Raw genomic sequence first — 25,418 nt, forward strand, 5'->3', positions numbered from 1 at the left:
CGGGCCCAGAGGCGTAAGTAACGGCCTCGCAGATCTTGCCATGTGGGAGGGCCCACAGGCTCCGGGGGCCACAAAGAGTAAGAAAAAAACGGAAAGAAGGTTCTTAAATTTTTAGGGGGTCTATTTTTTAGAACAACTTTTTCTAGGGAGCCCAATTAATGCTTGCCCCTTCAGAAAATATCTAAGTTACGGCGCTGTGGCCTGAAAAAGCTTTTATCCTTTTCGACCGAGTGTCTCCACCAGGAATTGAACCCAGAACCGCTCGCACCAAAGACTAGAGCGTTAGCGACTACTACACGGGGCCACGAAAGTTTATTCGATAAACATGTTATGTACTATAGGCAATCTTATGACGAAACTATGAGTTCGTTCGAACTCGTTTCTCACACAAGAAGAAATAAAATCGAAAGAAGAGATACGAAACATAATCCGAAATCCTGAACTGACAAGCAATATTTTAACAATTGAAAATCTTAATAAAACGACTAAACTGAAATAACCAAGAATAAAACCGCAATAAAAAAAAAAAATACGTTCACTTTCAACAGGAAATGTGAAAGTACAAAAACAAAAAAGTGACAGTCCGTAATTCAAGAATCAAGACCAACCCTGAAACATGAATACTCCCCCCCCCCCTTTCTTTCCTTCTTTCTCTCGTACATCCGCCATAACTTCGTTAATCTCGTTACCGTCAAGTCAGGTGACATTCGCATGTTCAGATGTAGGCAGTACATCAGAAGGGTCGAAAGGACAGAAGCGCCGGACTACCGGGAAAAAAACAAGGTAAAAAAGAAAAAAAGTAGGAAAGAGTATTTAAAAATGACAGAGAGCGAGAGCCCCCTATGTTGTAGTAGTGATGATGATGACCTTTTGGAGACGAGATCGGATATGGAACAATAAAACAGGAAGGGTGGATACTAGAATGTATTGTTGCACGAAAAATTCAACCAGCTGTCTGTCCTCCAACAGGGAAGAAAAAACGAATGTAGCATTTTGTTTCCTGTAGTAGAAAACAACCTGGTTAAACTCCAGAGTATGTGTTCTGTGTATCGCTTACCTTCCTCCTAGCGATCAGCAATAAACCACACCTGGTGCACAAGCAAATTAAAACTATTTTGTTGTTGTCTAATCGAGCAACAACTACAACGTCGAGTTAAAAAAAAATGGCTGGTAAAAAAACAGAATATTCTACGGATTTCCTTGTCAAATACCTCGGACGTCGAGACGCCAATGGCCTCTGGGGTATTGAACACACCAAAGTTCCTGTACACGATATGGTTACAGCGGCTAAGAACATGAAACCTGGAGGTCCTGGTTTACCGTACGTTCTGGTCACCATTTCAGAAGAAGGTGTTCGTATCACTCCCGAACCCAAAGCTCGTAAAAGTGTCCCCGATATGTTCCATGCTATTGATACTATATCGTATGGTGTGCAAGATCTTGTTTATACTCGTGTGTTTTCTATGATTGTGGTGAAAGAACTTGGGGACTTGAAAGGCCATCATCCTTTTGAGTGTCATGCTTTTGCTTGTGATAGTCGTAAAACTGCCAAACTTATTACGAAATCTTTGGCTTCAGCGTTCAAGAAGTATAGTGAAACTGTGAAAAGTGTTGGTGACGGTCACACCAAGAAGACAAGTGAGACATTTGCCATCGATCTACGAACACCTGAAGAGAAGGTGGCGAGTCTTCAATGTCCCCAGGGAACGGACTCCGAAGCTTGACAGATTGATAGAAAATATCTTCGCGTTTCTTACATTTCTTTGATTCTTCTTACAAGATGTGAATTTCCTACATTCTGTGCTTTCCTCTTTGGTGTCAGAAAGTGAGAAGGATATATATATATATAGTGTGACGGATTGAAGAAAAGTTTAAAGAATGTTACAAACTGACAGTTTTTCATCTGTGCGTAACTTCTTAGATCAAAAAGTTCTATATGTTTTGTTTTCGCCCCGAGGAAAAGTGTGAGAGTTGACCAAAAGTGAAAACATTTTAATCTCTAACTTTAAAAATTTACAATTCTGGAACGTAAAACATTCGTGATTTAACTTTTGTTTATATGTCTGATTGACGGCGTAAAATTGTGAACTCCACATTGTGTCTGTGATGATATATTCTTTTACTGACTTATTTTACTATTTGGAGGCGTTAGATATTGTTTATGAAAATCTTATCAGAATCAGTATCTCTCCATAAAAATTTAATATCATTATGATACACAATCTATTTTTAGGCACTGTATATAATAGTTACGTTCCAAAATTATATTATTCCGAAATAAGTTATGGTTTTCTTACTTCAACAGAAACTATAAACAAATTTATTATTCTAGATGCAAATTTAGAAATATATCTAGGTATCCGATAGAAACGCAAATTGCATTAGTTTATTAAAGATGTGGCCAAATTAAACTTCAAAAATGGCAAATAAATTTTTAAAGTGGCAGTTTATATTGCAAAAAAAGGAATATATTCATTCTATTTTTGTCTCGTTAATTTGTCAAAAGGTCACGTTAAATGCGTTATCCTACAATACACGTACATTAAAGAGTGGAAATAGTACTAATTAGTAAGTTGAGTTGAATTTCAGTTTAGCGTTCCTTTCAGCAGCGAGGCTATATGAGACGTGGACCTACTGATTAACGTGGAATCCGAACCACATGAGCTCCCCCCGGGAATCGAACCCGGGTCTCCCGCCCCTACTAATTAGTAAGTATAGCTTTGAAAGTATCAATATACCAGAACATATTTTTAAAAAGTGCAGAGAACATACGCTAATGATCACTGTGAAAAAAAAGTCAGAAATGAAATGAAATCTTTTAGTTTAACGTCCCACGATTACGCCCATTAAGCTAATGGTGACGATGATTAATGGACAAATAATGATGGACGAATTGGTAGAATAAGAATGTAGAAGGAAATAGGCGTACCCCGAAGAAAAACACAGACACGATATTGTCCATCATTAACTTACTTGGTCGGGGATAGAACCAAGGTCCCACGCATCAGAGGTAACCGCGCTACCACTGAATCGCCGTGCGCCTAAAGTTGCGTTAGAAAATAAAATTCTATCCATATTAGGAAAATCCATCCTTGTTACTTGAAAAAGCCATGTACTGTACTGTACAACACATAATTCAGTTTCAGTGCAAGGTATCACAAGCATTTTCTTTATGTTGTCCACATACAACTACCGTTGTGATAAAATCATATCTGCTGTACGTCACAACCTCCGAATTCATAGTAACATCAACCGTGCTTTCCGTGTATTTGGTTGGTGACAAGTGCTTAATTTCATGCTGCTTTCTACGATAATGTCGAATAATGTGATTTGTATTTCCGGTAGAAAGGTAAACAAAACTTAAGAAGCAACCATAAAATAGCAAATATGAATAATGATTACAATAAATGCATTTATTCACGATTTCTTGTAAAAATGGCAAAACATAGTATTTTGGCACAACTACCAGTCCTTACTTATCATCAAGTTCCAGAAGGGTGTTCATTTTAATTTTCGGTAAGACAATTTCATTCTCACATATTCCTTTTTTAGTTTGGTTTCCTTACTTATTTCAGTTTTCAAATCCTCCAAAGATACAGTGTCGGCTACCGGAAAGTTGTTCCCTACCATACATGTAAACTTTCAACAACAAAAATATAGTTATTCTAATTAGGTTTGAAATCATATCGTATTAATTAGTTCATGTCTTTAGTAGGTGTAGTCCCTGGATCGATTGGTGTTGAGGAAAACCTGTGAAAAGTATCCACTGTTGATTTAGTGGTTAGCATGCGTGCTTTTGGTGCATGGGGTCACGGATTCTATTCCCGGTAACAGAGCATTGAATACATTATGCAGTTCGGATTCCATCTTAAACTGTAGGCGCACGTCTCATACAGCCTTGGTGCTGAAAAGGACGGTATAGACTTCAGTAAACAAACAAACAAACAAACAGGCGAAACGAGAAACTTCACAATTCTGGTCCATTCCCATATCCAGGGGGGTCTAGGGGACAGGGCCCCCCTTAATTTGCACTGGCCCCTAAAATTTTTACAGTAGGCTTGCAAATGAACTAGAACATAGTGAAGAATTATAATATGGTTGGATCTGGCCCCCCTAACTTCTACCCCCACTACATTTTTGAACTGGCTACGGGCCTGTTCTGGTCTCGTTTTTGAAACGAGAAATTTTTCGAGACTCACCCAACACTAGTTCACCTAAGTCTTTGATCTCAAACACTGTTTCAGTATTATATGATACATAGTACAAATGGTTTAAGAGGCCTCATCCTGGCGAAATTAAAATACCGCTAATTTTACAGTAAATATGTGATATTTTCAAATAGATAAAAGATAATCGCAATGAGGAACATGAGCGCCCTAAACAATATTATTTTACATGAGATACCGTTATCACGACTCACCTATCTGCTTTCGATTTCGAGCCATTTTGATAATCAGCATTTATTTTCGCGTTTCTAAAAGGCTGAAAACGGAAAGCCACCAGGGGACTTGTGATAACGGTACCTGACGCAAAATAATATTGTCTAGGACGCTCTTGTTCCACATTTCGATTATCTTCTATCTATTACTGTAAAATTTGCGGTATTTTAATTTCGCCAGGATGAGGCCTATTAAATGTTGTTATATTATACTCTTCGTGGACCTCTCATGGTGCTGAATTGATTCTGATAACTTCTACATCAAATTTTAAAAATGGTTTGGCCGGTTAGGCAAAAAAAGACGGTGATGAGAATGAACAAAATGGTGGAATGACGAAAGTCGGAGAACTCCGAGAAAACCCATGCACACGTTGTTTGTCTAACACAAATCACATTTAGCACGATCTGGGATCGAACCAGGATCCCACGCACCAGAGATGAGTACTCTACCACTGAGTCAGCATAGCCTCTTATTATCATAACAAACACTATTTCCTTTTAATAACAAACACTGTAGAATTGGAAAAAATCAAATTATGAATAAAACATGCCTTTACATGAGAGAAAATATTTCAATCAAAAAAGGGCAATAAAAACACTTACAAGAACAAAGCACTTCCTTTTTTAACATGAAAGTACCTTTTACTTTGATACCTGATCTTACTTTGACGACTTTTACAAATCCTTGATCTCGTCCCGTGGCTAATATCCTAAGATAAACTTTTAAGAACATCAAAACTAACCAACAGCTTTTGTTTACGCACAAAAATTGAGACCTCACATTTGGCTTTTTTAGTGCACCTTCTTTATTACCCAGCTGATAAGAGCCGTTATCTGAGCTCCTTCGTGGTTAAGTGGTTAGCGTACGTGCCTTTGGCGTGGGAGACCCGGCTTTAATTCCCTGCAGGAGCTCATGTGGTTCGGATTCCAACTTAATCAGTAGGTCCAGATCTCATATAGCTCGCTGCTGAACGGGACGGTAAACTCAATAGCCGTCTTCTGTCACTAAATAACAACTGCATGTTTCGATCATCCGCTCAACTTCTGACAACTTATAGTACTTGTACCCTAAAAGTGGTGCCGTCAGTAATTATCACAAGTAATTTACTAGCGGATATTTTTTTCTTGATGTTCCATTTTTTAACATTTTTCCGGGATTGCTAACATTTTTGTCGTTTTCACAGATTTGGCACATGTCCAAAATTTTCTTCGCCAAGTCTTTTACCACAAGTAATGTGAACATTTCGTTGAAAACGTTTGCGGTTGTGCACTCTGCTGGTAGCCTCTGAACAAATACGGCAGCCAATGGCGTATTTAGAGGAGCTTCCGGGCTTAATCTCCCCGAAATCTTACTTACTATAGTAAAGTATATGAAATATCTTGAAGAATTTTCACATTTTCAGGCAAAGCCCCCCTCCGAAATTTAGCAACCCCCCCGAAAAAACCGTAAATACGCCAGTGACGGTAGCCTCTGAATATGGAAGATTGCAGCTGTGCAACATCGTTGGAGGTAGAGGGGAATATGGCCCATAGACATAGGTAAAGTCAGTGGCGGATCCAGTGGCGATCGTCCCCCCCTCACCCCCCCGAAGAGGAAACTTTCTTATTTTATATATAAATAAAACTCATTCCAGAGTTTGGAGCTCTTAAAAGTAGATCTAAGTAGCAGTATTACAACCCACCATTCCCCCCCAAAAAAAGTCCGTCCTGGATCCGCCCCTGGGTAAAGTGTCACGTTTTTCACTAATATATTAAAATACTATTGCTTAAGATGTATATAGCTCAAACTCAGGGGGCAATTCTCCCCGTACTCCCTAAGTGACGCCCCTGGTTGGGCTGTGAGTGTAAGTAAGATGAATATACAATTTAATATGAAAGAGTGATTACTATTAGAACTGAAATATTGTGTCACTTCTCCGGAATACTTTATTTCCAACATTGCCTAACTCTTCATAGTTATTATCAAAAATGCCTAGGTAAAGTACGTACACATAGTATTTTTCAGTTCGCCTAGGTGTTTCAGTCATTGTGTATAAATGCCTGATTTCCTATTAAATATGTTTCAACGTTTTCGAAAATTCCTTGAAAAGCCTACTCTAAAGATAAAAGAAGATTATTCTTTACATTAAATAATACTTGAAATGGATTTTTGAACATATGTAGCACTTGAGCGGAGGTTTTTTTTTTTTTTAAATTCATTTCGACTCATATAACCATCGTAAGGGAGAATAGGGGATTCATATATAGCTATAAAATATTTTCCATAATTTGTAATGTACCATTACAGTTGAAAGTAATGGCAATTTTTTTTTACGCACCCTGTACCTAGTAATTTTTTTTTTAAAATTCAATTTCGGTTTAGTTACACAATTCATTTACTCTCTTTACTTCGAATTAAATATAATGAATCGAAAGGTTTCATTAGTAATCATATTCCCACTGAATAATATATTTTATTTATATTTTGATTAAGTGTAAATCCCATTTTCGGATATATAAGTTGAAAAGTTACAAGGTTTACCATTCTGACGTCATACCGAAACATAGTTCCGTCATTGGATGTAAATTTTCTTAATGTCAGACCAATGTAGAATTTAGTCAGGTACCTAATCTTTCCCTCACCCCCTCTCACTAGTCCATAGTCACTTTCAGATCCGGTTATATCTGGATTTGCCAAATTTCTATTTGTTTTGTAATTTCCGCGGCTAAAGTTTTCGTTCTGATTGGAGGAATTCTCCTACCTCTGGCTTTTTCGGCGCAATGTTATCAGAATAATCGAAGACATACTACGAGGAGCAGCCCATGATTTCTTCTTCTACATATCTGCGGTAAAAGGATGGAAATTCTAACTATCTCAAGGTAATATCCAGTTAATTTCATTGATGAACGCCGTATAATGATTTAGGAGCTGACAAACTTACATTTTTCGTGAAGTGAACTGTAAAAAATAAAGGAGAAATGGGAACCAGCTTTACAGACGCCATATTGCTCGTTATCCAAGCCAAAGAATAGACAATATAGGAAAGTGATTTTTGATCTGTTAAAACTCAGTTAGGGATTAGGGACAATACGACCTGGTTTCGTACATATATTATAGTGTGTATAGTAAATGTGATTTTTTTTTTATTAGTCAGTAAGTGCATGTACACAGTAGGTTTCATAGTTGCAATGTTAACTTTCGGAATGGCAGCTTAAGTTAGCTTAAAAGGGCTCCTATCCCCTTTTCCAAATTGAACCAGTTCTAGCGGGGGATGGGTTAGTTATTGTTTGTTTTAGGGCATTTTCCCCTCTCAGGGGAAGGGTCCCTCAATAAACCTCGTTAAGGTGCCCCCAGGGCATCAATCTTTGGCAATCATTATGTAAATAATTGGTCAGGTCAATTGGACCTAGGGTTACTTTTCTCATTTTGCCCCCCTTTAAGTTTAATAGAGCCGACTGTATATACCGACGAGGGAGTAATGTATTTTAAATCTAATATGTTAGGTTACTTTCTTCAATATGCATGTAATTCAATGGTGCATGTTTGGTTTAGTTAGTTGTCTTTATGTATAGTACTAACAGTGGTGTATGTAGTTAGTAGTTTTGTGTGAGTGTGTGAATTTTCGGTTAGGACAGTGTATAAATATGCGTTAATTTAGTACCATTTTTCTAACATAAATAAACCAGAGTAAATATTAAATTTCTGATTAATGAGTACAAGTATATATTTCAGTACACGGTAAATTATGCCTCCACTACAGCGCCATTGCGTCAGGTTTCGCTAATCAATTGTTTGTTGACATTACGACATCGCCTGACTTAGTGATTTAAGTTGTTTGATTTTGGCCATTTATTTCTAAATTACATCCCGTGGACATGGTTTTCGGTTCAGATGAGTATACATTCATATAAGATAGCATGAGATCTTACTATTTGGAAAATTACAGCTTGCTATGTCGTTTAGAACCCGAAATATCCATTAAAATAAAGAATGCCTATTTTCTTAATAGAAGTAAAGCCCATATGCTGTTACTGTTTGTTTCAAAATGTAGTATTAAATTCTCTTTTCCCGTGGCTGTAGAAAATTCCATTGTTGCTTTAGTTTTATCAGCAAATTGGAAATAGATTAATCGTTGACAATTTAACTTTCAGTAAATGCACATATGATTTTTTTTTAAACTGCGAAGTAAATACAATTTGGGTGTTTCGAAACAAAGAGTACGTGGTTCGATGAATGTTATCGTGTAGTAGTTTGAGCGTGATAGATTGTGATAATTATATATATATTTATTACTGTGTAATGTAAATATGTGTATGGCCTGCGTGTAAAATGTATGAAATAGGGTGTCGGTAAAATATTACTTCGCGCGAAAATTAGTAGATAATGAATGAATGTAATGATATATTAATAATATGATATAAAATAATATGAATGAGATGATGACACCTACATTTAAATGGATAGGCCTAGTGTATGTTATATAGTGAAAATATGAATACGTTTACGAAAAAAAAATCTCTCGCGTTTTGACTTCTACACCAGTACATTCATCCAACCGAGTTTGCTACTTGGATAGTAAATTGTAGTTGGGAATTGTGTGTTACTTTGTAGTTAAGTACCTCATAACAACAGCCCCAGATCTTAAGCCTTTCAATAGACAGGGTAGCATCATGTGGGAATTACTTCTAAAGGTTGACAGAAATGATAATTAAGAAAAATAACTGCTATTTCCTGTGATCATCGAAAAGTACAGGTTTCGGTCATTTGTACCTTTAACATTCATAGCCTCTCCGAGATTTTTTTTTTCGTTGCTTACCTTATTTATTTATTGTGCAGTGTTCATATAACTCAGTTCGGACTATCCGATTAAATCAACTGCTACTAAATTAATATTCACGTCATTAGCGTACCCGGACGTCGACCCCTAGTCCCCTTAAGTATTTTCATGTCTTTTCTTAGTTTAATTAGATGAGGGAAATTAACGACGTCCCAGACTGTGGCATGTCTGCGCGGGGTAGCCATCGGTGATGTTTGGTCATCGAAATCACCGATCCAAAATTCAGTTTATTTAATTTTTTTTTTATTTTGGCAAATTCTCATTAGGGATATCTTAGCTATTACTCTAATTTCATTACTATTCTGGAATCTTCTAGTTTCCAAGAGGTCGGATGATTTTTTTTTCTTTTGAAATTCTAAATTAACGCCGTCTCTAACCTTCCGGAGGATTTTCGGGACCCTGCTGGTTTGGGCCGGATATGGGGATCGGATTTCAATCTTACAACCAAACTCTTGTGGGATTGGGATCTGATGGACACAGAACTTGCATCCTTGGCAGCAGGGCGCTCCTTGAGTCTACGTATTTGAGTAGACCACCCTTTTGGCATGTTAAGAATATTTTGGCTATGGATTTTGTTGAGAGCGAAATTCGACTTTTATCTTTGTAGCGTTAGTTATTTCCCACTTAAGTCTTTGGCGCCCCTATTCTTCGTCTTCCTTCTTCTCTATCTCTCTCTCTGTCTTCATTACTTCGAGATTTTTTTTTTCAAATTTTTCAACCTCCCCCCCCCGGTTTCTGAAACTCATGAAAACGTACAATATTCATATCACTTATTTCGATCGTATGTACTAACTGAGACATCGAGGGATGCAATTCGTGGAGGTATTGCAGCACAACTCAGGACCATTTTCGCGATATTCAATCCACCACGGGAGAAACTGACGAGAAGGTACACTATGCTTTCAGATTCCTGAAAACATTTGTTATTCATTGATCGTACAAATTATATCCATTAATTACTGATTTCTGGTTTTTCTTTCTATTGATTGGTCATATAGTGTGTATGTATTAGTAGTTTGGGCCCACTAGTTTCGAATAACATTGATTTTTTTTCTGTATATACATCTATATATGTACTTACATAGTTTTAAAAGTTACGTGCCTGCTCTATTTGTTGTATTTCCACCTCTTATGTCAACTTATTAAATAACACCAACTATTTTTTTATATACGCGGATCTTTAGTAAATTGAGAATGATTATTGATTATCGGGTTTATATATATAAAGTACAATGTTGCAACCTTATGAGAAAAAAAAGTGAATTTTGATAGTCAGGGTTTTTGTTTTGATTTTGAGCCAATAAAATATGAATACTTATCGAATATAAAAAGGTTATGTAGATATTAAATGTCGACGAAATACTACGATGGATATTAAAATGAAATTTATTATATTGAGTAATATGAATATATATATATGTGAGTATGTATGTGGAGGGCTCGGTATTTACCCTGGTTGTTTTAGGTTGCCATAGATTTTTGACACCCGACATTTACCAACTATTTGTGATATATAGTATTACCGCGTAAATTGTAATAAATGACATTTTGTTGAGTTGTTATTGATGTTTGTGACTATTAAAGTTGAATATAATGTTAAATACTGCATGTAAATAAAACAAGTAGCAGGTCGTAAGAAAAGTAAAAATAACCCTAATCCTTATCCAAATTTATTTGCGAGATCATAGTGAAATCAGTAAGCTACGAAACAGTGCGCCCCACCAACGAATCCTTCTATCAGTAAACTATGAAACAAATCCTTCCCCTACGATCGGAAACCTAACTATTCAGTGACTAGAATCTTTTGACTACACTATCTATACTAGAAAAAAAAATAGTGATCTTAAATTCAACGAACTGAAATTAGGTTAATAATTTAGTAATGTGAATACAGGAATATGGAAATATGTTCCCAATGTCTGTGACTGAATTCGATAATTTTTCTTTAATCTTGATAAACTTTGAAATTTTATATCAAGTGCGTCAAGTGACGAAATGAGAAATATAAATATATATGTGATATGAAGCAACTATTTGTCTATAGTTAAAACAAAAACTATTAAATACTCTCATGGACACAAATCACAGTGCGTAAAGAGAGTTGAAAAAAGGAGTTATTATCGACGTGAGAACAAAGACTCATAAAATTGTCGAAATGTCTCCTCTTGGGACAGAGACTCAATAAAATGCTACTACAGTGTTTTTTTTTTTAGAATGATTAACCAATTATATTTTTTTCTTTCTTTTGCCCGCAATGATATGTATCCATTGCACTGAATCTTAAATATATTGACCTTTGAATTTTCTTTTTTTTTCCTTTATTTTCTGTCTTTCGTTTTTTTTTGTCGATTTTTTTTATGTAATCCAACTTTTAATATCACTAGAAAGAGAAATGTGTTATTTGATTTTGTTGAAAGTAGCGGATTTCTGTGCATGCTTATGAAACATTCTTTTCATGTATTAAAATTTTTCCTGTTATGTCAAACTAAGTTTTCTTTTATTGAAATGTAATAAATGTCTATAGAAATGTAGTTAGGTTAGTTTAATTCAACTAAATACAACCCGAAGTATACATTGTCCTGTATGAATGTGTGTGTGAGTGAAATGTAGGTTTAGTATTAAGTGCACAAATTATTTTGACATATATGTGTGACTTATTATAATTAATGGTAGTTGGCAATTAAAGTCATTGAATGTCAATACTAACTTAATTTAAGTTGGCTCTATGAAGGAAGTAAAAAGGACTGAAGTAGCCTGAACGAATGATCAGCATGGGAGAACTGTGAAAGTCAAAATCTTCGACAAATATGTGATACTCTGATTTTTTTTTCTCTGTGGTCGATTCTAACATGCCATCAACTTCGTCGTTCATTTTTCAAATATTGGATATTAGTCTAGAACTTCTGGAAATATTGAATAAATGGTAAAATTAAACTTTCTCATCTATCTCAGAGCTAGATTGGGATAATTCGGTAGTTGGGGTCAAATGGATCTAGATCTGGGATGTATGGGTTAACATGTGTCTACCTTTGATCACCTTAATACCAAATATTCACCCAATAGCTATTGGAAATGATCCCAATTCGATAATTATTCACTTTCCTTTTACCATATTTCTCAAAATATCCAGTAACAGTTTCCTCTTTATCACCTTCTTACTTTACCTCTTTCCTCTTCTATCTTCCTTTTCCTTTCTTCATCTTCTTCTATTTTTTAATAAAACTGAAAAGGGGGTCGTGACTGGGAATTCTATATGTAATAAACACGGTCATGTATTCATTTGATTTTTATTTTCTTTAGAAGTCCGATAAAAAGTTTTTCTCGTTTCGATCGAACCTAGTATGTTCGAAATTAAGAAATGGGTAATATATTCCAATATAATTAGACATAAGCTGATAGCTTCATGAATATCCCCACCAGGGGTGAAGGGTTCCCACTCACGACTTATTCCGTGCATCACATTTGTTGCAGATTCTCTTTTTTTTCCCTCCCTTTTTTACTGTTTTAGAGTGGCGACACGTGACAAGATTGTTGCCATGGTAACGCATGTTTGCTGTGGTAACGGATCTGAAAATGCTTATTGAATAATACCAGTTATCATGCCAATCAGTTTGAATTGGTGAACCGCGACAAGAATGGTTGTCATGGCAACGTTTGTTCCCATGGCAACGGATCTCAGTTTAAATGGCGACCGATAGATCTGAATTTTTTTTAAGAATGTCAAAGAGTGAGGTTGAAGGCATGTTGAATTGATTACAACATTGAAATTAATAAGAGAAATTTTATAGTCAAGTGAAACAAGTAGAGTCGTTGGCTACTTTGTCATTTTTGTTTCCTTTTCTAAGGGGGAAAAAAAGAGAAGGATTGTCAAAATTTTTTCTAAATTAGAACTAAACGCTAGAAGGGTTTCAAGGAAGGAAAGAGAATGGGAGTCCTTTAATTCATGAATAATACTTGTCTGGATAGCGAATAAGTATTTTATAGTATATGTGTATTTTTGATATATATCTTGTCTTTTGTAAAGTGTATAGTGTGTCAAAGCTATGGCAACAAATAAAAAAGTTGTTTTGTCACAGGACGAATGTGAAGTCACGTGCACTCAATGCACGTTAGATGAAAAAGAGAAAAGATCTCGCGCCCCGCGGAGATTAATAAGATGCACCGGTTGTGGACTAAAATGGATCCACTTTATTTGCACCAATTTGGATGATACTGCTGAAAATGCAGAAAAAGTTCAAACCGGCGAAATAATAAAATACTGTGAGAATTGTGAAAAGGACCGAGGCCAAATATCTCCAGCGGAGATATCTGACCTCGATGATGAGGAAAAGAATGGAAATCACAATGATTCTCGGGATCAGACGGCAAACCCGAAGGAAGGAATGTCATCTGGAGGGTCTGACACGTCTGCATTAATTCGCCAGATGATGGAAATGATGCATGAAAAATTTTCTAATATGAATGAAAAATTTTCTAACATGGAAGTTAAAATAGAACAGAACGGTGCAGATTTGAGACGTGAGAATGCAGAAATGAGGCGTGAGAATGCAGAAATGAGACGTGAAATAAATGAAAAGTTTGATACCTCGAAACGAGAGACCGATGCTCGATTCGAGGTACTAAACAATAAATTTGACCAGATCTGTTTAGACTTTGCTTCTTCGATTAGCAAATTGAAAGAGCAATCGTCTACTGAACTAGAGCAGGTTAGATACCAGGCCCAACAGTCTACCGAACAGCTCAGAGACGAAACAAATAAAAAATTAAATGAAATAGATGTAAGGTTTGAGAGTACAAACAAAAGATTTTGTGACATCGAACAAAAGGTTGAACAGCAGCGGGCTGAAATAAGTAAATTAAATGTTGTAATATCTAACCTATCAATAGAAACCAAACTAGAGTCGGTTGATCAAAGGATTGGTCAAATTCAAACCGAAGTAGACAGTCTTAAGGGGAATATTACTAAATTGGAAATCGTCAAGTCTGATATCTCCTATCCTTTTCCTGATGGCGATTCTCCAGGGAAAATTTTCCCAGAAACAAGTAACGTCCTCCCGGGAAAGAGTCAAGTGTTGCCTGATGCACGGGACACAACAACGTATTGTCCCCCGCATCAGCCAACCTCGAAATCATGGTTGAGTAATTTCGATGTACCGATGCAGTCGAGTGTTGTGACTACAACAGTCACTAGCGTAAATGCTCACTCTACCTTTGGAATGGTACAATCTTACAGCTTGCTGCCAGGAGGGGAAAGGAGATGCGCCGGACCGTCGGTTACTGCCGTGGTGGGTCCTAAGTTCGAACCTCACATGGTCAACACTAATTATAAAACTTCTCTTGGTCATATGGGAGCGTTCAGTTCGGTGACCACTCCGTCAGTGGCAAATCCGGTGACAACCCCAACCGCTCAGGATAACGCGTTGATTCCACTAGATTCTTTTCCTGCCCCGTATAGTATGAGCTCTAAAGTTTCCCTCCGGGATATTGAACGTTTTCCCACTTTCGATGGGAACATTGCTAACGGGTTACCTCGAGTTTTCCTGCGAAGATTGCAGCAATATCTAGATATGTACAAACTTACTGATGGGGAACGCCTACAAATAGTCGAAAAATGTTTGATCGCCGCTTCGGGCGCATGGTTTGCTTCTGTTAAATACCAAATCCGGACGTTCAGTGATTTTTTGATTCTTTTCAAAGAAGAGTATTGTAATGAGCACATCGAGCGGCTCCAAAAGAGAAACTTACAATCACTCCGGTATGATCGCTCCAAGTATGGGTCCCTCTTGGACTATGCTTGGAAAATCATTGAACTATATTATCAGATAGCTGAACATCCCTCTCAGGCCGAACTGGTAGATATTATAGTTAACGCTCTTCCACCCGATGAGTCCCGGGCCATAGCGTCCCACTTGTGCCAAACGGTGCGAGAAGTCACCTCACGTTTAGCTGCCTTGTGCGGCAAGGAAGTTGGTGGTCCACCAAAACGATACTTCGCCCGACAGGCAAAGATTCTAAAACCGACGAAGACGAAGGTAACGGCAAGTTGCCAGACAGATTTCCTGAGTTATACCCAAGCTGGATCTCGTTATCCTAGTGGGTATGGCTCAGAAAACAACACTAATGGCCGGCGACTATTCAGGAATCGGCCCATGTTCAACAATCGCCGGAGTTATCGTCCTTATGACCGTACCAACATGGAATCGAACCCGGATAGGGGCGATAACATCAGGAGGAATTTTAACAGGACGTACGGAAGAAGGGAGAACGGTAATAGTCAGGGCAATAATAATAACAATAATAGTAACAATAATGTAAACCGACCCCAGAATTCAGTCCCTTCGCAAGTGCGTGGTAACGGTGAGCCTAGAACAATATTAAATGGGAGTGATAGTCGCGAAACTGCGGTAAAGTCGACAAACTAACGCCGCAGTTACCTGATGAAATGGGGGAGGATAACTGCGGGTACATACACCCCATTAACTACAAAATGCAATATTCTAATAATAGTAAATCCGAGTTTCAGATACAAGAATACCCCTCGCCGAATTCCTTAGAATTTATAATAAAATTCGTAATCGATGAAGAGCCATTTGCGGTGGGGGAAGAACGCTATTTCTCGGCGTCTCCCAGCCTAAAGGGAAGTATCGGTGGCGTTGAACTTGTTGCTACCATAGATAGTGGTTCGGAGCTCTGCCTAATGGACTGGGAGGTGTGGAGAAGATTGAAACAGCGCTTCCCTTCTGCAAAATTAAGGCCGTACACGGGTCTTACACTGGGTGCATTTGCTGGGAAGGAAAGTTTTTCAGTTCAAGGGGTTCAAAATTTCAATCTTAATATTCAAAACCATATTTTTGAAATAGCTATTTTTGTTATTAAATACTTGCGAACGGATTTAATCTTGGGTTGCCCATTCTTAGATAAGTTCCATTGTATCATCGACCGTGAAAAGAAAGAAATTCGTATGAAAGATAGTCTCGGGAATGCAGTTACTGTTTCAACTAATAAACCAAATGTAATGTTAGTGGGAATACCGGAAAGAGAGATTGCAATCGGTGAGTCAGGGCGGCCAGTGATGGATCAGCCCATGCTTGACCCCAGGTTTATCTGTCAAGCTGCCTGTGCAGTGACACCTCTCAATGGGGGAGAGGTTAACAGGGACGATCAGCTGGATCCATTCCTGAATGCCGAATGCAATGTCTCTCCACAAGATATCGATACTTACATTACTACTCGGGATGACTTACCATCACCAATTAGATCAGGTCTCCGTAAACTATTATTACAGTACAGATCTCTCTTCTCCGAGTACCCACGTCGTGTTAATGCGCCTCCATACAAAATTCAACTAAAAGATAACGAACCAGTTGTGGGACCTTGCTATTCTGTCCCACAAGCAATGCAACCCGAGTTTGAGGCCGAATTAAATAAATGGTTACGGTTAGGAATTGCTATAGAACAGATGTCCCCATACAGAAATCCTATTCATGTTGTCAGAAAGGCCTCTGGGGGCGTACGTCCCGTTTTGGACCTCAGGGCTACCAACTCTAAAATTATTTCCCCTCAAGCACAGGTTGAACCAATAGACGATTTATTACATCGTGTTTCACAAGCCACTTGGTTCTCATCTTTTGATGCATCTAGTGCCTATTATGGGATCAGTTTACACAAAGAATCATATCAATGTACTAGCTTCGTGTATAAAGGAAGGCAATATTGCCTTACCGTTTTGCCACAGGGATTGAAGAGCAGTCCTGCTGTTTTTCAATCCGTTATGACTAATTTTTTCAACGACTCAACTCGTTCTTTTGTAGTTTTATACCTCGATGATGTTATGGTAAAATCGGTCACGGAAGAAGAACACTTATCTCATTTAGAAAGAACCTTTGAAATTTTCAAGCAGGCAAATTTTTCCTTAAATTTTCAAAAATGTAAGTTCTTCGCACGGGAGATAAAATTTTTAGGTCATATCATTAGTGGCAAAACGATAAGAGTCGACCCTAAATTAAACGAACCCATTCGTTGTTTTCCGGTTCCGAAATCAAAGAAGGCATTACAAAAGTTCCTAGGCCTCATAGGGTGGAGGAGAAAGTTCGTACCAAACTTTTCTGGACTTACCGCTAAATTATATCAACTACTAAAAAAGGATCAAAAATTCACATGGAACGATGAAACATTGGAAACTTTCCATAAGTTAAAAGAGCTTATTAGCAATCCGCCTGCTCTAAGTCAGCCAGATTTCTCCCTGCCATTTCACATACACAGTGATGCGTGTATGGAAAATCTGGCTGGCTATCTTGCACAATATCCAGCAGGTCAAGAAGATCCTAATGTCATCGGATATGCTAGTCGACGGGTAAAGCCTTACGAGTTGTCTCTGTCGATCTCTCAGTTAGAACTACTGTCTGTTCTGTTCCTATGTGAGCACTTTGAACAATATATTATGGGTCGTATCACGTATGTTCATACCGACAATGAAGCAGTTACTCATGCTTTCACTCAGAAGAACCTTGAACCAAGAACCACCAGGATCCTACTTAAATTACAGAAATTTGACTTAACATTTCAGCACTGTCCAGGCCGCGAGAACCTTATCGCCGATACACTTAGTAGATACCCGCCTGAGGTATTGCTTGAACCCGAAACCCATTATGTGCATTTCCTAACGAAAACACAATATGCTGACATTGATTTAAATCATATAAAGAAAAATCAAGAAACTGATGAATTATGTCAAACGTTCTTAAGGCAATATGAAAATAGTGGTAATCAGAGTAGAATCGCAATGCATTGTGGGTTAATGTACATAAAACCGTTGCGAGTTCAAAAATGGCTTTTAGTAATACCTCAGGCTTGTATTCACCAAATTATCAGTATTGTTCACTCCACAGGTCATTTTGGAGTTCAAAAATGTTATCGCTTTTGTCGCGCAATCTTTTATTGGAAAAATCAAAAATCTACCATAAAAAATTTCATCCGAAACTGTATCCAATGTGCGGAAACAAAGTTCACAAACCGAACCATAGCTCAGCAAGAATATCACATAAGAGCAAATGTACCCCATGAGACTCTGGGGGTGGACCTTATTGGGAAATTACCACCTAGCCAGGGATACTATTATATTTTATCATTAATAGATATTTACTCTCGTTTTGTTACTTTTCTTCCGCTCAGAAAAGCTCATACCAAAGAAATAATAACGGTACTAGAGAGAAGATACTTTCACCTTTTACCATATCCTCAAGAATTCTTAAGTGACAGGGGACCACAGTTCCAGTCTAAACTGTGGCAGGATTTCTGTGCTAAGTATAAAATTAAACACAAGAAAACAGCTAGCTATTCTCCTCAGGGTAACAGCATAACAGAGCGCAGCCATAAAGAGCTCAATAGGTTAGTTCGGTTATGGTGTAATGAAGATCAAACCACCTGGTATAGATATCTTGTAAAAATACAGGACCTTCTTAATAATTCTTATTGCTCAAGTATTGGTTGCACGCCGGCGGAACGCTTTCTGAGTTACTCTGCTGTTGACAACTACCGGAAGGTGTTCCCATGGCCAAAACAATTAGATTCCGTTGAAAATAGGTTTAAATTTACGGAGATAGATATAAATTCACGAAATTCTAGTAAACGGTCAACACATTCTGTTACTCTGGAAGAAGGTCAACTAGTAATGCTGAAATTACACAACTTATCGTCAATAATAAAGCAGGAATCCGCCAAATGGATGAAAATTTTCACTGGCCCGTTTGTCGTGAAAAAATTGCTAAAAAACTGCGCTGTTTTGCATAATCTCAAAGGTGAAAGTATCGGAACTCACAATTTTCGAAATTTAAAGATTTTCAATTGTACAGAAGATAAACGTAGTGAATTACTCGCGCAATACCCCAAGTAGATATAATATACTGTCCTAGTGAGACTGGTAACGTTTGAATGGGATGAATGAGTGTGTTAATTTAACAAGCATCAGTAGTTAGTATTCCCAATTAGCAAAATTTTGTTATTCTAACAAAATTTTGTTAATGGGCCGGGGAAAACTGTAATGTACCATTACAGTTGAAAGTAATGGCAATTTTTTTTACGCACCCTGTACCTAGTAATTTTTTTAATTCAATTTCGGTTTAGTTACACAATTCATTTACTCTCTTTACTTCGAATTAAATATAATGAATCGAAAGGTTTCATTAGTAACCATATTCCCACTGAATAATATATTTTATTTATATTTTGATTAAGTGTAAATCCCATTTTCGGATATATAAGTTGAAAAGTTACAAGGTTTACCATTCTGACGTCATACCGAAACATAGTTCCGTCATTGGATGTAAATTTTCTTAATGTCAGACCAATGTAGAATTTAGTCAGGTACCTAATCTTTCCCTCACCCCCTCTCACTAGTCCATAGTCACTTTCAGATCCGGTTATATCTGGATTTGCCAAATTTCTATTTGTTTTGTAATTTCCGCGGCTAAAGTTTTCGTTCTGATTGGAGGAATTCTCCTACCTCTGGCTTTTTCGGCGCAATGTTATCAGAATAATCGAAGACATACTACGAGGAGCAGCCCATGATTTCTTCTTCTACATATCTGCGGTAAAAGGATGGAAATTCTAACTATCTCAAGGTAATATCCAGTTAATTTCATTGATGAACGCCGTATAATGATTTAGGAGCTGACAAACTTACATTTTTCGTGAAGTGAACTGTAAAAAATAAAGGAGAAATGGGAACCAGCTTTACAGACGCCATATTGCTCGTTATCCAAGCCAAAGAATAGACAATATAGGAAAGTGATTTTTGATCTGTTAAAACTCAGTTAGGAATTAGGGACAATACGACCTGGTTTCGTACATATATTATAGTGTGTATAGTAAATGTGATTTTTTTTTATTAGTCAGTAAGTGCATGTACACAGTAGGTTTCATAGTTGCAATGTTAACTTTCGGAATGGCAGCTTAAGTTAGCTTAAAAGGGCTCCTATCCCCTTTTCCAAATTGAACCAGTTCTAGCGGGGGATGGGTTAGTTATTGTTTGTTTTAGGGCCTTTTCCCCTCTTAGGGGAAGGGTCCCTCAATAAACCTCGTTAAGGTGCCCCCAGGGCATCAATCTTTGGCAATCATTATGTAAATAATTGGTCAGGTCAATTGGACCTAGGGTTACTTTTCTCATTTTGCCCCCCTTTAAGTTTAATAGAGCCGACTGTATATACCGACGAGGGAGTAATGTATTTTAAATCTAATATGTTAGGTTACTTTCTTCAATATGCATGTAATTCAATGGTGCATGTTTGGTTTAGTTAGTTGTCTTTATGTATAGTACTAACAGTGGTGTATGTAGTTAGTAGTTTTGTGTGAGTGTGTGAATTTTCGGTTAGGACAGTGTATAAATATGCGTTAATTTAGTACCATTTTTCTAACATAAATAAACCAGAGTAAATATTAAATTTCTGATTAATGAGTACAAGTATATATTTCAGTACACGGTAAATTATGCCTCCACTACAGCGCCATTGCGTCAGGTTTCGCTAATATTGTTTGTTGACATTACGACATCGCCTGACTTAGTGATTTAAGTTGTTTGATTTTGGCCATTTATTTCTAAATTACATCCCGTGGACATGGTTTTCGGTTCAGATGAGTATACATTCATATAAGATAGCATGAGATCTTACTATTTGGAAAATTACAGCTTGCTATGTCGTTTAGAACCCGAAATATCCATTAAAATAAAGAATGCCTATTTTCTTAATAGAAGTAAAGCCCATATGCTGTTACTGTTTGTTTCAAAATGTAGTATTAAATTCTCTTTTCCCGTGGCTGTAGAAAATTCCATTGTTGCTTTAGTTTTATCAGCAAATTGGAAATAGATTAATCGTTGACAATTTAACTTTCAGTAAATGCACATATGATTTTTTTTAAACTGCGAAGTAAATACAATTTGGGTGTTTCGAAACAAAGAGTACGTGGTTCGATGAATGTTATCGTGTAGTAGTTTGAGCGTGATAGATTGTGATAATTATATATATATTTATTACTGTGTAATGTAAATATGTGTATGGCCTGCGTGTAAAATGTATGAAATAGGTTGTCGGTAAAATATTACTTCGCGCGAAAATTAGTAGATAATGAATGAATGTAATGATATATTAATAATATGATATAAAAATAATATGAATGAGATGATGACACCTACATTTAAATGGATAGGCCTAGTGTATGTTATATAGTGAAAATATGAATACGTTTACGAAAAAAAAAATCTCTCGCGTTTTGACTTCTACACCAGTACATTCATCCAACCGAGTTTGCTACTTGGATAGTAAATTGTAGTTGGGAATTGTGTGTTACTTCGTAGTTAAGTACCTCATAACAACAGCCCCAGATCTTAAGCCTTTCAATAGACAGGGTAGCATCATGTGGGAATTACTTCTAAAGGTTGACAGAAATGATAATTAAGAAAAATAACTGCTATTTCCTGTGATCATCGAAAAGTACAGGTTTCGGTCATTTGTACCTTTAACATTCATAGCCTCTCCGAGATTTTTTTTTTCGTTGCTTACCTTATTTATTTATTGTGCAGTGTTCATATAACTCAGTTCGGACTATCCGATTAAATCAACTGCTACTAAATTAATATTCACGTCATTAGCGTACCCGGGCGTCGACCCCTAGTCCCCTTAAGTATTTTCATGTCTTTTCTTAGTTTAATTAGATGAGGGAAATTAACGACGTCCCAGACTGTGGCATGTCTGCGCGGGGTAGCCATCGGTGATGTTTGGTCATCGAAATCACCGATCCAAAATTCAGTTTATTTAATTTTTTTTTTATTTTGGCAAATTCTCATTAGGGATATCTTAGCTATTACTCTAATTTCATTACTATTCTGGAATCTTCTAGTTTCCAAGAGGTCGGATGATTTTTTTTTCTTTTGAAATTCTAAATTAACGCCGTCTCTAACCTTCCGGAGGATTTTCGGGACCCTGCTGGTTTGGGCCGGATACGGGGATCGGATTTCAATCTTACAACCAAACTCTTGTGGGATTGGGATCTGATGGACACAGAACTTGCATCCTTGGCAGCAGGGCGCTCCTTGAGTCTACGTATTTGAGTAGACCACCCTTTTGGCATGTTAAGAATATTTTGGCTATGGATTTTGTTGAGAGCGAAATTCGACTTTTATCTTTGTAGCGTTAGTTATTTCCCACTTAAGTCTTTGGCGCCCCTATTCTTCGTCTTCCTTCTTCTCTATCTCTCTCTCTGTCTTCATTACTTCGAGATTTTTTTTTTTTCAAATTTTTCAACCTCCCCCCCCCCCCGGTTTCTGAAACTCATGAAAACGTACAATATTCATATCACTTATTTCGATCGTATGTACTAACTGAGACATCGAGGGATGCAATTCGTGGAGGTATTGCAGCACAACTCAGGACCATTTTCGCGATATTCAATCCACCACGGGAGAAACTGACGAGAAGGTACACTATGCTTTCAGATTCCTGAAAACATTTGTTATTCATTGATCGTACAAATTATATCCATTAATTACTGATTTCTGGTTTTTCTTTCTATTGATTGGTCATATAGTGTGTATGTATTAGTAGTTTGGGCCCACTAGTTTCGAATAACATTGATTTTTTTTCTGTATATACATCTATATATGTACTTACATAGTTTTAAAAGTTACGTGCCTGCTCTATTTGTTGTATTTCCACCTCTTATGTCAACTTATTAAATAACACCAACTATTTTTTTATATACGCGGATCTTTAGTAAATTGAGAATGATTATTGATTATCGGGTTTATATATATAAAGTACAATGTTGCAACCTTATGAGAAAAAAAAGTGAATTTTGATAGTCAGGGTTTTTGTTTTGATTTTGAGCCAATAAAATATGAATACTTATCGAATATAAAAAGGTTATGTAGATATTAAATGTCGACGAAATACTACGATGGATATTAAAATGAAATTTATTATATTGAGTAATATGAATATATATATATGTGAGTATGTATGTGGAGGGCTCGGTATTTACCCTGGTTGTTTTAGGTTGCCATAGATTTTTGACACCCGACATTTACCAACTATTTGTGATATATAGTATTACCGCGTAAATTGTAATAAATGACATTTTGTTGAGTTGTTATTGATGTTTGTGACTATTAAAGTTGAATATAATGTTAAATACTGCATGTAAATAAAACAAGTAGCAGGTCGTAAGAAAAGTAAAAATAACCCTAATCCTTATCCAAATTTATTTGCGAGATCATAGTGAAATCAGTAAGCTACGAAACAGTGCGCCCCACCAACGAATCCTTCTATCAGTAAACTATGAAACAAATCCTTCCCCTACGATCGGAAACCTAACTATTCAGTGACTAGAATCTTTTGACTACACTATCTATACTAGAAAAAAAAATAGTGATCTTAAATTCAACGAACTGAAATTAGGTTAATAATTTAGTAATGTGAATACAGGAATATGGAAATATGTTCCCAATGTCTGTGACTGAATTCGATAATTTTTCTTTAATCTTGATAAACTTTGAAATTTTATATCAAGTGCGTCAAGTGACGAAATGAGAAATATAAATATATATGTGATATGAAGCAACTATTTGTCTATAGTTAAAACAAAAACTATTAAATACTCTCATGGACACAAATCACAGTGCGTAAAGAGAGTTGAAAAAAGGAGTTATTATCGACGTGAGAACAAAGACTCATAAAATTGTCGAAATGTCTCCTCTTGGGACAGAGACTCAATAAAATGCTACTACAGTGTTTTTTTTAGAATGATTAACCAATTATATTTTTTTCTTTCTTTTGCCCGCAATGATATGTATCCATTGCACTGAATCTTAAATATATTGACCTTTGAATTTTCTTTTTTTTTTCCTTTATTTTCTGTCTTTCGTTTTTTTTTGTCGATTTTTTTTATGTAATCCAACTTTTAATATCACTAGAAAGAGAAATGTGTTATTTGATTTTGTTGAAAGTAGCGGATTTCTGTGCATGCTTATGAAACATTCTTTTCATGTATTAAAATTTTTCCTGTTATGTCAAACTAAGTTTTCTTTTATTGAAATGTAATAAATGTCTATAGAAATGTAGTTAGGTTAGTTTAATTCAACTAAATACAACCCGAAGTATACATTGTCCTGTATGAATGTGTGTGTGAGTGAAATGTAGGTTTAGTATTAAGTGCACAAATTATTTTGACATATATGTGTGACTTATTATAATTAATGGTAGTTGGCAATTAAAGTCATTGAATGTCAATACTAACTTAATTTAAGTTGGCTCTATGAAGGAAGTAAAAAGGACTGAAGTAGCCTGAACGAATGATCAGCATGGGAGAACTGTGAAAGTCAAAATCTTCGACAAATATGTGATACTCTGATTTTTTTTCTCTGTGGTCGATTCTAACATGCCATCAACTTCGTCGTTCATTTTTCAAATATTGGATATTAGTCTAGAACTTCTGGAAATATTGAATAAATGGTAAAATTAAACTTTCTCATCTATCTCAGAGCTAGATTGGGATAATTCGGTAGTTGGGGTCAAATGGATCTAGATCTGGGATGTATGGGTTAACATGTGTCTACCTTTGATCACCTTAATACCAAATATTCACCCAATAGCTATTGGAAATGATCCCAATTCGATAATTATTCACTTTCCTTTTACCATATTTCTCAAAATATCCAGTAACAGTTTCCTCTTTATCACCTTCTTACTTTACCTCTTTCCTCTTCTATCTTCCTTTTCCTTTCTTCATCTTCTTCTATTTTTTAATAAAACTGAAAAGGGGGTCGTGACTGGGAATTCTATATGTAATAAACACGGTCATGTATTCATTTGATTTTTATTTTCTTTAGAAGTCCGATAAAAAGTTTTTCTCGTTTCGATCGAACCTAGTATGTTCGAAATTAAGAAATGGGTAATATATTCCAATATAATTAGACATAAGCTGATAGCTTCATGAATATCCCCACCAGGGGTGAAGGGTTCCCACTCACGACTTATTCCGTGCATCACATTTGTTGCAGATTCTCTTTTTTTTCCCTCCCTTTTTTACTGTTTTAGAGTGGCGACACGTGACAAGATTGTTGCCATGGTAACGCATGTTTGCTGTGGTAACGGATCTGAAAATGCTTATTGAAT

At 36.5% G+C, this 25,418-nt stretch overlaps 1 protein-coding gene across 1 annotated transcript; it reads left to right on the forward strand.

Moving 5' to 3' along the window:
• Positions 1-794: 794 nt before the first annotated feature.
• On the forward strand, positions 795-2,452 carry LOC145669222 (low density lipoprotein receptor adapter protein 1-B-like). The gene has a single exon (XM_081737552.1). It carries the CDS (start codon positions 1,164-1,166, stop codon positions 1,722-1,724), a length of 561 nt encoding a protein of 186 aa, XP_081593678.1. The 5' UTR covers positions 795-1,163; the 3' UTR covers positions 1,725-2,452.
• Positions 2,453-25,418: the final 22,966 nt, after the last annotated feature.

The sequence above is a fragment of the Thermobia domestica genome, chromosome 13 (genome assembly GCF_964235325.1).
Source record: "Thermobia domestica chromosome 13, izTheDome1.hap1.1, whole genome shotgun sequence".
NCBI lineage: Eukaryota > Metazoa > Arthropoda > Insecta > Zygentoma > Lepismatidae > Thermobia > Thermobia domestica.

What these genes read in the sequence shown, in the direction of transcription:
- LOC145669222 (XM_081737552.1), top strand. Translation starts at nt 1,164, where the DNA reads ATGGCTGGTAAAAAAACAGAATATTCTACGGATTTCCTTGTCAAATAC.